The 16,916-nt window shown below is 39.3% G+C and overlaps 1 protein-coding gene across 15 annotated transcripts in view; it reads right to left on the bottom strand.

Annotated features, from left to right (window-relative positions):
* Positions 1 to 16,916, bottom strand: part of PARD3 (par-3 family cell polarity regulator) — a 636,797-nt gene that overhangs the window by 162,093 nt on the left and 457,788 nt on the right. For 12 of the 15 annotated variants that reach the window (XM_045786400.2, XM_045786403.2, XM_045786394.2 and 9 more), the window contains one exon: positions 2,144 to 2,254. The exons of the other annotated variants lie outside the window; for them this stretch is intronic. In XM_045786400.2, coding sequence (XP_045642356.2) covers positions 2,144 to 2,254 — 111 coding nt within the window. The remainder of the gene's footprint in view (positions 1 to 2,143; positions 2,255 to 16,916) is intronic. 15 annotated transcript variants of the gene reach the window in all.

The raw sequence follows: 16,916 nt of genomic DNA, 5'->3' as shown, positions 1-16,916 counted from the left end.
TTTTTACTTATTCCTCCACCCAAATTCTTCCCAAAGAAGTTGCAATTTCCATTCTCAAACAAAGCATCATCAATGCCAACAGACAGAACGGAAAGGAGGAAAGAAGGCTTGCCCTGTTCAAATAACAAACACTACACAAGCCCCACTTATGTAATTCAGTAAGTCCCATGATTCACTCGCTCTATTACAAGATCCACGAGTTCAAATTAAACATACTTGTAAAAACTGTTACTGAAATACAAAGTCAGAGTATAATAGTTTTCTTAAATTATGAAGCTAATTGATTTTTTTTAATGGACCATTCACTCGTTCCTTGACCCTAAGAGATTTTTATTCTAGGCCTCCTGTACATTGTAAATTCATTATGACCAACCTAGTTCCCAGAAGTATTGCATCATTAGAGGTACAGAGATGGAGATTAAAAGCAAAACTGAAAGTGAACTGTGCCGTAGGCAAATTAATAATACAAGTGAAACCATTATGTAAAAATCATTGTTTGGCTGCAAAAACTTGACTATGCATTATAATAAGTATCTTGGAAAACGTTGATAGAATTCTGCATTGAAACACAGGAGTCATCTTAAACTGCAAGAAAAGAATATTGCAAGTATGAACAATGGTACGGAATTCATAAAGCTATCCCCTATGGTTGGCATCAAGATAGGGGAGAAGTACAATGTTCCTATCGCTCGGATTGTTCTCTAGCAAAATCACATTATTTGCCTGTGGATAAATCTGAGGACATACATTTAGCTGGTATACACTCTCTTCTATACTCTCTTAGGATCAAAGTGTATAGTACTGAGCAATTAGACGCTATACTGTACACACTAAGGACTATTGTGTGCCCAGGCCTGGCCACAGTGAGCTTATTAGTAATAGAGTTTGGGGATCTCAAAATTGGCGAGGATTAGAAAGAGTCTTAGAAAGCAAGAAAATGGAAGGATTGAAAAAAAAAAACTGGGGAAGAATCAGAAGAATAAACCCAGACTTGCATCACAAATTAAAAGTCCCTGTTCTTCCCACGTATACATTTAATACTCTGAAAAGCTACAAACAGAGAATCAGAGTAACTAGACTAGCCTAAACCCTCAGACGTAGGCGAAAGAGGAGTGGAAACTATCCAAACATTAATTTCTTCTAAAGAAAACCACGGTAGAATATTCTTTCTAGTTCTTCCCTTCATTACGAGTCAGACTTGTGTGACGCTACTGTGCCCCGACTCTAGGATGTGGAGTTGAAGATGCTGGGCTCTAATCTTAGTTACGGACAATATTCAGTCTTTTAGCCTTAATCAAGGCACCCCCATTCCCCAGATTATTCACAGCACAACACGCACAGTGTCTCTTGCTGTGGGGGCTCTGAAACTGCAAAGGACGGACCCAGAGGAGCTGGCTGTGAGCCTGTAAACTCGGGTAACAGAAGTGCCAGGCGGCTTTCTCATCCCCTGGGAATGACAGCAAGAGAAATTCTAATCAATTATCTGCCTAAAGTAACTTTTCATTCATTTCACTGGGCTTTGGGTTCTTACCACGGAATGACTCAACAACATATGATAACAATCTTTCTGGAAGAGATGCAATCAAATTTAAGTGGGAAATGTCACAAAATAGGATAGGGAAATAGAGGAAAAAAAAGAAAGAAATGTCAGGTTCGAGAGGAAAACAACATAGCAAGAAAGGCTTCTCAATTCTTATTATAAATCAAAGTATTTTAAATGAGATATAAAAATTCAAAGTTTTATTTCCAGGGAAATAGACTCAAAAATTATCATAAAATATTATATACTCACAAATGAATGAAATGGAATTGTAACTATTTCTTTGTGATTTTAAAAGTGATCATACGTTCAGTCTTGATGCTTATTTAATTCATCTAATATGCCCTACTATCTTCTAGGCAAAAACCTTAACTCACCCATTAAAATTCACTTTAATGCCTCAAATAAATATACGGTTTTTCTTTGAATCTTTCTTTACATTGTATTTATCCCACAACCATCAGTGTTTGGACTGACACAGAAAAACTAAAAACTCATTGAGTATAAATTCTTCATATTAAAAAAAAGCAAGAAAAAAGAAAAAAGAGTAGAAAGGACACAAAGCTCTATCTGGCGAGATTTAATCAAACGACTGAAATCTACCTCTCCTGCTCCTGCTTCATTCGTAGCCTCTCCTCTTCTGACGTAAGGGGGTCCTGTATTTTTATTTTACCCGTTTTCTCAATCTTGTCATCTTTTCGATGTTTGCCAAACCTGTTGATAACAAAAAATTCTAACTTGTCAATATATACAAAATGAGTTTTCATTCTTTGTGACAAAGACATATATTCTCAATGAAATGCGACCTTCCTCAAAATGAGGGCCAAAAGGTCTCCTGCAATTGTCCAGTTTTTGCCCAATATGAATATTTTCAATCAGATCATGGGATTCATTTTTAATTAGAACTTTCCAGAGACAACCCTTTTGAAAATGGCCTCAATCCCCATTTTTCCTTTGGCAAAACAAAAATAAACAACAACTTTGCAGTTCATCCTTACTGAACAATTAATAAATGTATAGGGCTGAATGCTGAATACTTCAAGTGCGAGAGGCCAAAAGTCTGCATTACAATCGGTTGCTCTTATGACTAGAGAATGGTAATCCACAATCATCTACTTACTACTCTCTCCATAAACAACTATTCTTCTTTATTTTCGCAGTCAGGTTATTGGAAACATTCATCATAGTTTAAAAACGGACAAACAAGGCTATGTTTGCAAGGTTTAAAGTACAAAGGATAATTTGCATTGCTATAACACTTTGAGCTTATTAAGTCGAAAGCGTTAAGGCATTCCCAGCAATAGCTGAATGTGGCATCTTTGCCTTCGAAATCTGTATCTGATCAAAAACAAATATGAGGAACAGACACATGATTCAAAACCAGTCCACACAAACTTTCACAGATGGCCACGGAGCTGGAAGCTCTCTGCGAAAACACTAATACTCCATTCTGGCGTCCAAAATACCTCCAGAGCCTCGCTTTGCTATCAATTCTTTGTCCTGCTCTGTTGCTTTCTTCTAAAAACGACCATTTGCCTGGAATGCATGCATTACATACCCTCGAATAATATTCATCTTACTGACTTAGTCACCAGATATTTCAAAAAAGAAATCTTTTATAGACAGCTACTCAACTAAGCATTCATAAATACATAAAATATATCGAGTATTTCTTTCAGAGGACAAAGTAGGGATCTAGCTTATGCTGAACAATTAATCATATTGAAGAGGAGAAGAGTAAAGAAAAAAAAAAAGGTAGTCCAAAACTAATATAAAAGAGAAAAAAGGTATTTTAATTAATGGCCTGGTTGGTAGCATAGGTCTTTCTTCTATTAACGTAAATCTGATTTCAAACACTGGTTTAGACATAAAGCATACATTGGAGTATCTTACACATTTACTAAAGTTAACACTGTTTGCAAAGGGGGTTATAAATGAGGAAGGGAGAGCATTCTAACAATGTTAGAATAGAAAAAAGTTAAAATACTACCACTACTCATCCTTTAAAAACTATGTATATTATGAGAGAGCATTTAAAACTGCCTATAAAATTAACTTCTATAAAGTAAATCTATCCTTAAATTGTAACAGTATTTAGAAATTGGAAGATCATTGCAATTGCCAAAAAGCAAAAAAAGAAAAAGAGGAAAAAGTCCCTAAGAACTTAAGCCCAGAATCTGACCACTTCTCATAAGGGATAAAATATGCACTATGCTTTTAAAACAAATAGAAAGCATTAAAAATAAAAACTTTCTCTTTCCTTTATTTTTGTCAATATTATCAATAACGCCTAAGAGTCAGGCATAATGACTGACTTTATAGAATGAATTAATAAATAAATGAAAGAGCAAACATAAAAAACTGACACATCTCAGTAGGAGCCAACATCTAAAACATAATGTTCATTCATTTGACAAGCATTTAGTAAGCACCTACGGGGGTTCAGGGGAGAGGACAGAGCTGGACAAATTAATCTAAGCACCACCAGCATGTAGATGATATTGAAAGCCCCCGTGAATTCCCATCCTGAAAATTCTGTAACACGGAGGCATCTGGAAATACAAGACGTATTAAATTCTAATCAAGAAAAGCGTAAGTTCAAATCTTATCCATGATATTTACTTAAAAGGGGGCTTCCTAAAGGAAAATCATTCTAAGCATTTCGTTTTTCAGTTCTTAAATATCCCTCAAATGATACAACGTTGGCATGTTGTTTTGTTTTGCTTTTAAAGATGTGTGCTGGTTCACATTCTAGATTACACACATTCAAACCCGTATCCTATTTAAGAAACACTATGCCACGACACAAGATACACAGTTGACCCTTGAACAACACCGATCCACTTGTACCCAGATTTTCTTTTGATATAGTACAGTACTGTAAATGTACTTCCTCTCCCTTATGTTTTTCTTAATGACATTCTCTTTTCTCCAGCTTACTTTATTGTAAGAATACAGTATATAACACACGCAAAGTATGTGTTAGTCGACTATTTACGTTATCAGCAAGGTCAATAGTTGGCTATTAATAGTTCAGTTTAAAGGAAGTGAAAAGTTACGCATGGATTTCAACTGCACAGGGGGTTGGCACCCCGACTCTTGTTTTGCTCAAGAGTCAACTGGGTATCTCTCTGTACCAAAAGGTATAGTTTAATCTTACAAGAAGATCATGTACGTCATGACTTTGAACTAATAATATGAGAGAAAATTGAGAGTGGTTGACTTTTCCATGTTTTAAAACAGTTTAGATATTTTTGGTCCCAAACCTAACATTGAGTTTAATCAGCTATGTTAGATCTTATCTTTTAATGATCTTGGCCCTACTTTGTGGAAAAAGTTTCAGTTTTAGATCTCGGTCTATTAACTTTCAACTTTCATCTTAAGTATACATGATTTAAAAAGAATAAAGAAGAGTGAATCCTGACTCAGATTTAAGAACTGAATTTTTTCTCATTTATTTGATATTAAAATATTAGTGTCCTAGGCTGTCCCTGAATCACCAGAATATACTGTTTTATTATTTGTAAATTTATTATCAAACTGTTACAGTATACTTTCTTTTTGAAATTACAAATTCAAGATTGATATATTAAAAAGCAAAGAAGGCACAGATAAAATGTTTATAGGTTAGCATTTGGACATTTCCCTTAATGCCTGCTTTAGTTAATAAATTATGTGATTTCTTTAAGGCATACCATAAAAGCACAGCATATTCCTTTATAATTGGGGTAAAAATGAATCCCTTAGTTGTGATTTTTTGACAGAAATAAAGACTGTAGGTGAAAAAAATATACCAAGCCTTCTAGAGTGTAAAAAGAAAAAGAACGTAGCTATGCCCTCATTCCCTCTCATTGCCAATATATTGTAGTGCTCTCTTAATCTATAGTTGTTTAATTTTACCTGCAAAGAGGCGGGATGTCCCTGAAAAATTTTGGCTACACATGGACTTTCAAAGTCAGTTTCACGGTTGAAATCAGTGATCAACCTATGAAGATAATCACTTAATAGAAAACTGCTTAAAACTTGGAAGATATCAACCACATTTATTTTATTATCTTTTAAAAGCCACAGATGAATTTCAAATGGGTCACGTTCCAAAAAATGGCAAGGCTGAAAAAATCATGTACTAATGGTATGTCTAGGAAGCAAACCCATTTTCAGCAAAGAATCAGTTTTGGAACTGCCTTCTGACTAACCTCCCCCCCCAACATGTTCAAACGGAAAACTCGACCATCCAACGGGTGTGACGCTAGGATAGAACACGGCCATGGACCCTACCACCTCAGGAAGATTCTGCTAGTAATACCTCAGGATATATTAACGTAAGGGAATGACTTTTTAAAAACATGGACATGGGGGCACTGGGGTGGCTCAGCTGGTTAAGTGGCAGACTCTTGAGTTCAGCTCAGGTCATGATCTCAGGGGCCTGGGATGGAGCCCCAAGAGGGACTCTGCACTCAGCAGGGAGTCTGCTTGCCCTCCCCCTGCTCGTGTGCTCGCTCTCTCTCTTAAAAAACAAAATGAAACAAAAAAGACACGGAGACAAAAAGAAAAACAGAAAGCTTGAGAAAAAGCTGATACAGAAAAATTTCAGAGGTACTGCTACATGAAGAAGGCGCAGTGAAAAAAATGCCACCAAGTCCCTGAAGACTCCTTCACAGCAAGATACAGCCGGACGGGCCACGTCTTCTCAGAGTAGAATTGATTGTAACATTTCTTAAACATACGGCTTTCTTCATAAAGAATGCAGCGATGTTTTCATTCAGCTAAAGTAATCTCCAAGTAATCTGCTAAATGGGTTTCACTATGACGCGTTACAAATGAGATCATTGCCGGCTGCCAGAGCGGCCATATTTATTACTATAGCAAAGAATAATGGGCAAAACATGCACTTGTTGATGAAAAGAGAAAGAGGAAAAAAAAAGAATAACAAAAGAGTGCAACAAAATTCTGTTGTTTTCATACAGAAAGAACTCTCATTACAAATTTACTGGTGAGAGTTTCGTGCTATTGAACCATCATTTCAGCTTTTAGTAAATTAACCTGCTTCTCTCTGCAGTGTAAATAACATTGAAATAGCTTACTATTGTATTGCTACTAAAATTAGAGACCTTCAGAAAAAATTATGCTGAGTGATATAACGCACAGCATTCGACTATAAATAAAATAAAAATATAATTGGATTTATAATGAATGGCTTTTCCTAGTATCATATTTGAAAACGTGATTTAGTAGAAGTCTTAAAAATCTTCTGCCATACTTAAAAATAGATGAACAGAACACCCAGCACCAATTATCTTATAAGCTCTGAGGAACAATTTTTGAAATAAGATTTTCTTCAAAAAAGAAAATCACTGAAATGTCACCTAGAAAGTTGGTATTTCTCACTGCTAATTACCAAGGTCTTCATTTCTAAGGAGGGCTTTGCTATAATACTTGCCTTACTATTTATCCTAACGAATGTGTAGGTTAAGCGATACTGCTTGCCTGGGGGAGAGAACTGAAATGGCTCAAATACAAATAGAGTGTCAGTGACTAGAAGCCACCCATCCTCCCCCAACACCCAACTTCTCCACTGGAATGGCCGACATGGTCATTTAACCCAATACCCTGCCCTGTATTTTGCCCCTCATTTCTATATATTTGCACCATCACATGATATAACCACTTCCTTTCTTTGGGAACTCATCTCTTTCTGGAACCTTCTAGGTGTTTCTCGTAGACACAGTTAGTACAGCCCTTGTGCTAACCTGTGTTTGACCACTGCCTGCTGTTAGAATGCTGTCATTTACCCTCAAGATCTTGAGCGATACCAACTGTGCACTGAGCTGGATTCAAGATTCTGTACAGAAAACGTGAATACCCTGCCCTGTGTTATTCCTATGTTCCAATCAAACTCTCTGAAATGCCTCGGGAACACACTGTTCACTCAAATCAAAGCAAAATCATGAGTTTTCAACACTATTCCTCTATTGTCCTTTTGTGTCGTACTTGTCCTAAACGGTTTTGATCCAACTTTCTCTAGAAAAATCTTTTCAATTGATTATGGCTCAATCTTTTCTCACATTCTTGGTGTCAGCATTGAGTTCTCTCAATCCATCACTCTGGTCTCTTACACAATTATGAACTTATTTTTTTAAGATTTTATTTATTTATTTGTCAGAGAGAGAGAGAGCACAAGCAGGGGGAGTGGCAGGCAGAGGGAGAAGCAGACTTCCCGCTGAGCAAGGAGCTCGATGTGGGACTCAATCCCAGGAACCTGGGATCATGACCTGAGCTGAAGGCAGACACTTAACCGACTGGGTCACCCAGGCGTCCCTATGAACTTATTTTTGTCTTAAAGCCTTAAATTGTTCTAAATTTTAGTTGAAAGAAAATTCTAGCTATATATCTTTGTAGATTGTTCCGCTGTACTCTTACCCATATGCACTGAAGGTATATTCTGAAAATCAAAGTCTAAAGATCGGTCACCCTGTTCAATGTCTATATTTGACAAAGAAACGGAGGCCCAAGGGGGTATACAGAGCTGCCCGAAGTCACATTGCAAGGTAGGAATAGAGTTCAGGTCACCTCATAGCTAGTTTAAGCGATCTCACTGGGTCTGAACTTGGATACTTCTAGAGAAAGTGAAATTCCTAGACCCAAGAAGTTCATTTTGTGTAAATCCTAAGTGAGACATATCATTGAACACCTGTTGAATGCTCTTTTGATTACTTAATTACATTTAACTAGAATTTATTGCATTTTTATTATGTACTTTATCTCACTGATTTCCACAACCAGCATGTGAGGTAGCGGTTATCATCCTCCTCTTTAGGGGGAACCTCAGGGGAATCCAATGATTTCACGGGCCATGTAGCCAGTAGCAAGTAAGTGCAAAGCCAGACTTTGGACCCAAGACTCTTCCTACCACACCTAGCCCCTCAAAAACTGGAGGAACCAAAGACGATCGGTCACTCTTATGCTTTTATACTCAGGGCAGCTGGTTAAACCATCTTTGTGGAAATAAATGAGATAAAGCTTGCATTTCCTGCAGCAATGAGGTCCAAAGGACAGTGTTCCCAAATGGAACTTGTCTATGAAGGCCACGACTGTGGACGCAAGGTCAAGAACTTATCTCCAACGCAAGGTCAAGAACTTATCCCCAAGGTCAAGAACTTATCCTTTGGAAAGGATCATAAAAACTACCCGCATACCCACTGCTAGGACACTGCCAATATTTCTAAATACAATGATACTCCGCAAGTCAAAACTGTCTGTTCTGACATATGCAAATACTGCCGCCCAGCAGCAGAAGCATGTCGAACTGTCCAAACCCCATCAGAGGGTAAAGCAGCAAGAATTCACCACATGCATTCATCTTTTATAATAACGCACTCATAGTTTCTGGCCCTGTATATAGATTTTTTTTTTTTTTTTTTGGTGCCTCAGCCTCCATTTTACAAATAAGAAAAAGACAAGTCACTTCTAACATGTCCTTCCCATACAGGATCTTACATATTTTAGTGATGTTTTAAGAAATCGCTACCGTGATAGCGCACTGATTTGCTCAGCAGTAGATTGTGGCAATGCTGGATGAATCAGGGAAGAGAAGGCTGATTATGAAAAGCAGAAAGCCCCTATTTAGGCAAAAAAAAAATCTTGGTAATCAACAATGATGAGAACGGAGGCTTAGAAAGGGTACATGACAACTTGATAGTGCTTTTACAAAATGGGATGCAGTTTTAACTTGGCGGAGTGTAGCAGGAGTTCTCTTTAAAAGGAAATTCACAAACTTGAGAACCATTATTTGATTGTGTACAGTTTTCATCAGTGCTAGTCTGATTAGATTTAATAAACTAAATTTGCGTTGCCTGACATCCAGAAAAAAAAGAACTTTTTAAGAAAATATAGCTTCTACTTAACCAAGCCAGAACAGCCTTTAAACATGCGGTGTATGTACCCTTAATGGACAACACACCCTTTTCAGGACTCCCATTAAGTGTCCCTGTAAGTGCACTCTTCCCCTGGCGAAGCCTGCGTTATCTAATCAAGGATGCACTGATACCCTGGTAACCTGACACTTCAGGAGTCCTGGAAGGATACGGAACAAAGAAATATTACAACAACCATGAAGAAATTGAACCCAGCACATTATCAATTTTAATTTTATAAGAATCACTGTAAATCCCAAATATCTTAAAAAAACAAAACCAAAACCAAAAACCAAACACCCCCCCTCCAAACATACACACACAAGACCGACCATGGGATCTAGATAGAGAGACTTAAGGAAAAAAAAACAAAAACAAGCAAACACAGTAATCCTTCAAAACACAAGATAAATACATAAATAACTCTGAAATAATATTTATAATTTGTATTTAGAGCCATTCAAGGAAAATGACAGAAGATGAGTAGAAGTGTATCTTAATTATGATGTTAAAGCTTTTCAGGCATCAGCTAGTTCGTGGACTACATGACATATTCTCTGTAGCAAATAAATTCCCTTTGTAAAATGGGGTCAATCCGTAATTACTGCTCTATACAAGACTTTTATAAGGCTTGATACACCTTATTTTTTTCCAACATATACCCACACAGGTACTCAAACCACACAAACCCCGTAACACCGGACATGCAGATGCAAATAACATGCAAAGTATATTTTTTTGTTTCCCCTTTAACTATACTGACTTTATAATACATTATATATATACGTGTATCTGTACACGTATATATATAATACATAAAATAAACACACACACACCTAAACATAATAAAAACAACACATAATTCTGATTTTTTTCTAAATGCTTAATTTGGCACTGAAATCAGGCATGTCCACTGATGATGATTTTGAGAGTGCCTTTCACACAACTACTTCTACGGATCCTCTCTTTACTACTATAGTCCTAATTCTTGCACTGTTCATTTTAATGCATTATTGTTTCATAATACAATACTCCAAATTGCAAATTACATTTGGCTCAAGAAGTGATTATGAAAAATAGTATCACTGCTGCCTTTGCTCGAATAACTCTGATAATAATGAGAGATTGATTGAGCTTTAAGCAGCCCAAGTGATGAGAAGGGTCAATTTGAACATTTCTATTAAGCTTCTTTTGTTAAATCCAACACTTTGCCAGGTCAGAGGCAAATAATCATACCCTACATCTGGTTACCATGGTTTTCCTTTTCCTAAAGCATCAGAACAATTTAGTAAGTGGTACTGCCCCAAAGGCAGTCCCCATAAGAAATGCTAATAAGACCTAAGTCAAAAAACACATCTATTCAAAAGGGCACTTGAAAAAGAGAAGTAAAAGGTAGAAAGATGCTTTACTCTATACCTTTTTTTTCTATTAGGACAAAGAATCAGGAGTATTTAGTACAGGAGATAATCCCAGTAATTTCTGGTGCCATCTGCCTGATACTCAAATTGGCATCCAGGTTGTAAATGTGTCTGCGGCACTATAAACACATGCACAGTTTAGGAATATCTTTTTTGAGTTGGAAAAATTCACCCTCCATTAAATACGCACTGCAAATCAAATTCCAAGTTTTAACTACTGAGAGGAGATATTTAGTTATGGGGACAGCGGAAAGGCTCTCAAATATGTACTGTACTTCTGTTTACAGAGCAAAGGGAAGTGACGAAGAAAGAAAATATGAGCATTGACGGCTGGGGGAGGGGAGGGGAAGAGACCTTTTGTATAGCTCCTGGAAACTTCGAAAGATTAAAACTTCCCCAAAGATCTCATTATCTGTAAAGTTAAGGTGTCAGTCAGCACTTTTTTCTGTTGATGAGAGCAATTTCTGTTGATTCACATTTCTTACAGAATGCTCTCTACAGAGTAAATTAAGAGGCACCGACTTTCATTTTTTATCTTTTGCATATTCAGATTTAATAGTAGGGAGCTGACACATTTGATAAAGCCCAACAGAAGGCTCTGCGGGGCGGGAGCTGGAGGCCACACCTAATTCTTGCCGCAGAGAAGGGCAAGCAGAGTCCTGCAGAGGCTGCGGGCTGCCCAGGCCTCCCTGCTCACACCCGGGGCCTCCCTGAGTCGCACCATCCTCTCAAGGAACAAAAGCCTCGCAGTCACATCCTTGGGGAAAGTCAGTGTTCCCGCAGCAGGCCTCGGTCCTGGTGAGTTTCACACACACAGAAGAGGACCGGGTGACACGGGAAATGGCCATGGCCTTTCTCCAGAAAAGCTCCTTTCCTCTTCTGCGCTCTGATTCACTCCACCGGCACGCACAGCACTGCCTCTTAGCTGTGACTCAAGCGTGGCTCAGAACGCAGCTGGGTAAGTAGGACCTGAAATCTTGGGGTGGCTCCGGCGCTCGAGTGACAAGGCCTCAGAACCAGGAGGCATGTTTACCGTCTCATCTCCAATCAGCACAGCCCCCACGGAACAGGGAACATGAAATGTGACAAACGGCAAACCACCACGTTTTCCCTTATTTGACGAAATAGTTCAACAAGTGCTTAAATATAGAGCTTGTTGATCTGTGCACGGGCCTGGAATTCCTCTCGTCCCAGCTTATTTCCATCTCCTCGCCACAGTCTCGTCTGCACTGCCTGCTGTGTGGTCTGAGGCCCCACCGACTCCCCAGCAGGCGCAAGCCAAAAAGAGGAGCTCTGCGAGAGTGCGCCCTGCTTGTCCAAGAGACCGTCCTGGAACCAGAGCCAATGCCACGGGTATCAGTTTAAATTCTCAAGTCTCCCCAGTTACGGTTGCTGTTACGGGAGATCATTATGCTCCTTTTCCTTGGCTGAAGTTTGAAACTGTCTGGCCGAAACCAGTGTGTATAATCACGGGGTATTAGCGAACATCACTTTACTGAGGACAGTATATAACAGAAATAGATACACTTGTACCCCAAAAGATAGAAATAACCCCTACATCCTTTCTAGCAAAGGCACTCAGAAGACTTATCTAGAAACTCATAAACGAATGCAGGCATAAGTAATCTAAGGGAAGAAAAGCCCGTGAGAAAAGAACTTGAATAACACGAGCCGACAGATGCACGACACCTTACAGTTCCAAAAAGCTTTCCATACACATTCTTTCACTTAGTTCTTAGAAGAGCATGAGAAGGAGATGTGTGAACGGGAACCGGAGGCTGACGGGTGAAGTGGCAGGGGTGGCGGGGCTGGGTTGGGAAGACAGAGCTTCAAATCCGCATCCCCAGTTCTTCCTACCACCGAATCCTCTTCTCCCCGAGATTGACCTCAGCCTCTCTGAACGCCTCTCAGGTTCCTCATGCTATTTTATATGCTGGCAGCTCAAGAAGTAAAATCTCTATGTACGACACTGAAATCGTATTAAAAATAAACTGAAAGATCACCACGTAAGCCTCCCAGATAGACTGCAACATACCTGACCATTTTCAGCGTAATTCTAACTCTTAAGCATCCGCCAAAACGCACGGGGCAGGGCTCCTCTGCGCGGGCTAGTAACTGAAATGAGCCACTCACGGGGTCCAAGGACAGCCTGACACAAGACACAGAAGCGCTGGGTAGCTTGTCCGAAGATCAACAACCCAAGCACATGTCACATAGCAGTTGCGACTGGCCAGGGACAATGTTTTTCCAACCTTGGCACTCTTGAAATTTTGGCCCAGACAATCCTGTGCAGGGGTGGGCGCGGAGGGGGCTGTCTCGTGCATGCTAGGATGTTCAACAGCGTCTGTAGCCTCTAACTGTACCTGCCGCCAGCACCCCTCCCCGCAGGTGACGACCAAACAAGTCATCAGACACCGCTAGAAGTCTAAGGGGCAAAACCCTGGGGCTGAGGACCACTGGGCTAGGGTTTCAGATGAGCAACTGAGTTCAATGCGATATTTTCATTATTTACAAAAAACAAGAAGAGGCTCACAGGATAGTAAAAGGTCTGTCCTCACCCCACAATGCCCCATTTATTTCAGGACCACTTCCTAAACACTAAAGAAGGAAGTCTCCTTCTCCTGAGATGGTTAAGATTGAATGAGGGTGACCCTCTAAGTCCCAGAAAGCAAGATCTAGCACGCTGTAACCCCATAATACACTTGCGGGATGTACCCATAAAACCAGTTAGGTTAAAAAGGCACCAGGGTCAGTATAATCAACATTAGGGCACTGATTAAGAGCTTGTATTCCAAAATCAGAAAGACGTAAGTTATTTGGTGTATGACAATTGGCACTATTAAATAATAAAAATACTATCCATAAACAAATAGTAGCAAAGATTAAATGCAATCATGTTTTAAAGCATGTAACACCCTGTGGGCAGAAATCACCACTCAATAAATAATATACATGATTTTCTAACAAAAATATCTATCTATTCGTTCCTTCCTCCATGTCGACATAGCTCCTGTAGGATAAGTCGGGAAGACCATGACCATTTCAAATGGTAGATACAGCAAGGTTTTCCAGTCTTTGTGGCCCACTCCCTGTCTTTCCGGTTAAGCCAAAATGATCTGGCCAGTCATGGCTGGTCTTGGCCAGCACAGTAGACGAGGGTGAACAACAGCCCAGGGCTATAAAGCAGCTGCAATTTCAGAGGCCTGAGGCCACCTGCCTTCAGAAACAGTGACTCAGAAAGGTCGCTCCCAGGAGCAGACATTCCCTAGCAGGTGCTGCTGGCTGCTGCCAGTATCCACTCTCCTTGTCCTCCTTAGAAATGGAACCCCAATTTGGTAGGACAGGAAATGTGCCTACTTGAGATAAAATTACTTTCCCCAGGCTCCTTTGAGGACAGGAACAGAAGACAGTAGGAGACAGTTAAGGGTGTAAACCCTGGAGCCAGATTTCTGGGTCAAAATCCCAGCCTTGCCTTACTAGCCATGTGACACACGGCCACATGACTCACTCTGCTTGGACAACTTACTTAACCTCTCTGAGCCTCGACTTCCTCTTTAGTAAAATGCAACCCCCCTCACGGGTTTATATTAAGGATGAAATGAATTACACATGCACACTGCACTGACACAAATAAGCTCTCGATAAATATTAACTAGTTTATCATTACTGTTACTGTTAAATTCTGGCTCACAGAAATTGATATGGAACTTCTGTGAATGATCTGTGGAAAGGGGGTCGATGCCACCGATCCCCTTTCCCCCTTCCTGCTTCCTCTTGCCTAGAATTCTGACAAGATGGCTAGAGCTGTAACCATGAAGTAACCACCAGGGTAGAAATACATGTTTAAGACACTCGTGTTCATCGTGACATTAATTCGCACAAGCTAAAAGGTGGGTGCCAACTAAGTGTCTGTCGATGGATGAATGGATAAACAAAATCTGTGATATACTTACAGTGGAATATTATTCAGCCTTAAAAAGGAAGGAAATCCTGTCACGTGCTACAACATGGGTGGATCTGGAGGACACTATGCTAAGTGAAATACACCAGGGACAAAAAGATAAATACCATAAATACTGTATGATTCCACTTATATGAAGTATCTAGAATAGTGAAATTCAGAGAGACAGAAAATAGAATGGTGGCTGTTACAGGCGGGGGCGGGGTAAATGGGTTTGGTGTTTAAAGGACAGAGCTTCAGTTGTGTGAGATGAAGAGAGTTCTGGGGGCAAATGGCAGTGATGGTCACACGGCAATGTGCATGTTAATGCCCCTGAGCACTTACAAATGGTTAAGATGCTAAACATTATGGCTACTTTACCACAATTAAAAAAAATAAAGAAAAATGTAGTATGGGTGGCTGAATAAACAGGAGGGGGTGACACTGCTGACACTCTGGGTCCAGCATACAAGCCTTGGAGTGCCAATCCGCAGACTTCTTTTAAATTAGAGACAAATAAGCCTTGTCTCGTTTAAAGGACAGTTCCTTGGGTCTGTGCTGCAACCAAACCAATAAAGCAAGAGGAGATAAGAAAGCAAGAAGGAGAGTTCCTTTCATGTATTCGGCTTTCCAAACAGAAAAGGAAAATACATCCTTTGCAACATCTTCGTAAATGATCCCACCCTCCCATCAATACCCCACAATTGAGCCCCACAGTTCCCAGCAACTAATTTGCTCTTCAAGATGTCACCCTCATGGTCAACCCAGGGTGGCCAACAGGGGGCGGGAGGGAGCAAGCAGCCTTCCAAGAGCGTAGGAGCAAAATTAATGGAGACAACTGAAGAAAGCCGCCCACGCGAAGCCTCATTGTGTTAGGCCAACACTGCTGTTCCAGCTGAAAGACTTTCAGCACAAAACCAAGAAGAAAGCAACATTCCATGAGTCAGAAATGATTTTCATTTTCTCCTCATTGTCCTGATGCTATTTGGATATTCTATGGTTGGTGACTAGAGACTCCGTCACACGCTTTCTATTACCTTGGCTGCTCCTAAGTGTTTCCCTCTCACTTAGATGGCTGCCCATCAGCCGCACGTATACACAGATAGAGGACACTTCTGAAGGAAAAGGGGTTTTCCCATGGCTGACCAGACCACCTGGAAATAGTATAAAAATTCTGCTTTACTGAATCACCTAACTTCCATCTCACAAGAAAAATAACACTGAAAGGAATTTTGCCAGACTCCACAGATAGGGTCTACTCTAAGAGTAAAAGCACAGAATTTTGACAGTAAAGATAATAAGACCCGTATGGATAAAACTATATTTAAATATGGACCTTTCCAAACAAGAGTTCCATAGGGAAAATGTTATACACATTTTTTCTATTTGTTCATGAAAATTGAGAAGGCAAATCTAAAATCTTAGTAGTAAACTATTTAAAGACTATAATGGTATCTATGACCAAACAACGGCTAACCAGTTACATTTTCTACTTTTTAAAAAAGTAATACTTAGTTTATAATATTTTATTATTAAAAATATAAAGGAAATCAAAATCGTGTCACAGCAGGAAATACACATAATTCTATACTTTCATGGGAAATATATTCCCAGGAAGAAATCTAGTTGAAATGTTTTTGAATGCAACAATGACTATAAAGTGCATAATATACAGAATGATTCATGATATTAAAAATGCCTGTAAAAAATAATAAAAAGTTTTTTTAAAAATGATGCAGATAGGCAGAGCACAGCCAGGAACCCTTCAGAATGGGCAACAAACTAAAAATAATGGGCACACGCTTAATATACCAATTTCAATAGTTTATATAAGGCACTAATAGCTTGGATATATCCCAAACTTTATATCCCCTTGGATAGAACATAAAAGATGAACACTGTTGCCTTGAAACACAAAGATATCTGTAAATGGTAAATCAGTTTCTTTCTTTCTTTTTTTTTTTTTAAAGAAGCCACGGGAATGGGAGTACTCATGAATCCGGAGAAAATAGGTCCTGAGAAACAGAGTCTGAGAATATACGCAAGTATAGAGTGAGGGCTCCTGCTTATGTCTTACAATGGTTAAATGTCACAATTAAAAAAAA

This window comes from Ursus americanus, chromosome 31, assembly GCF_024610735.1.
Source record: "Ursus americanus isolate L20-20 chromosome 31, mUrsAme1.1.p, whole genome shotgun sequence".
Lineage (NCBI taxonomy): Eukaryota > Metazoa > Chordata > Mammalia > Carnivora > Ursidae > Ursus > Ursus americanus.
Note: the sequence above shows the minus strand (reverse complement) of the source record. Positions and strands in the feature narration are given on the sequence as shown.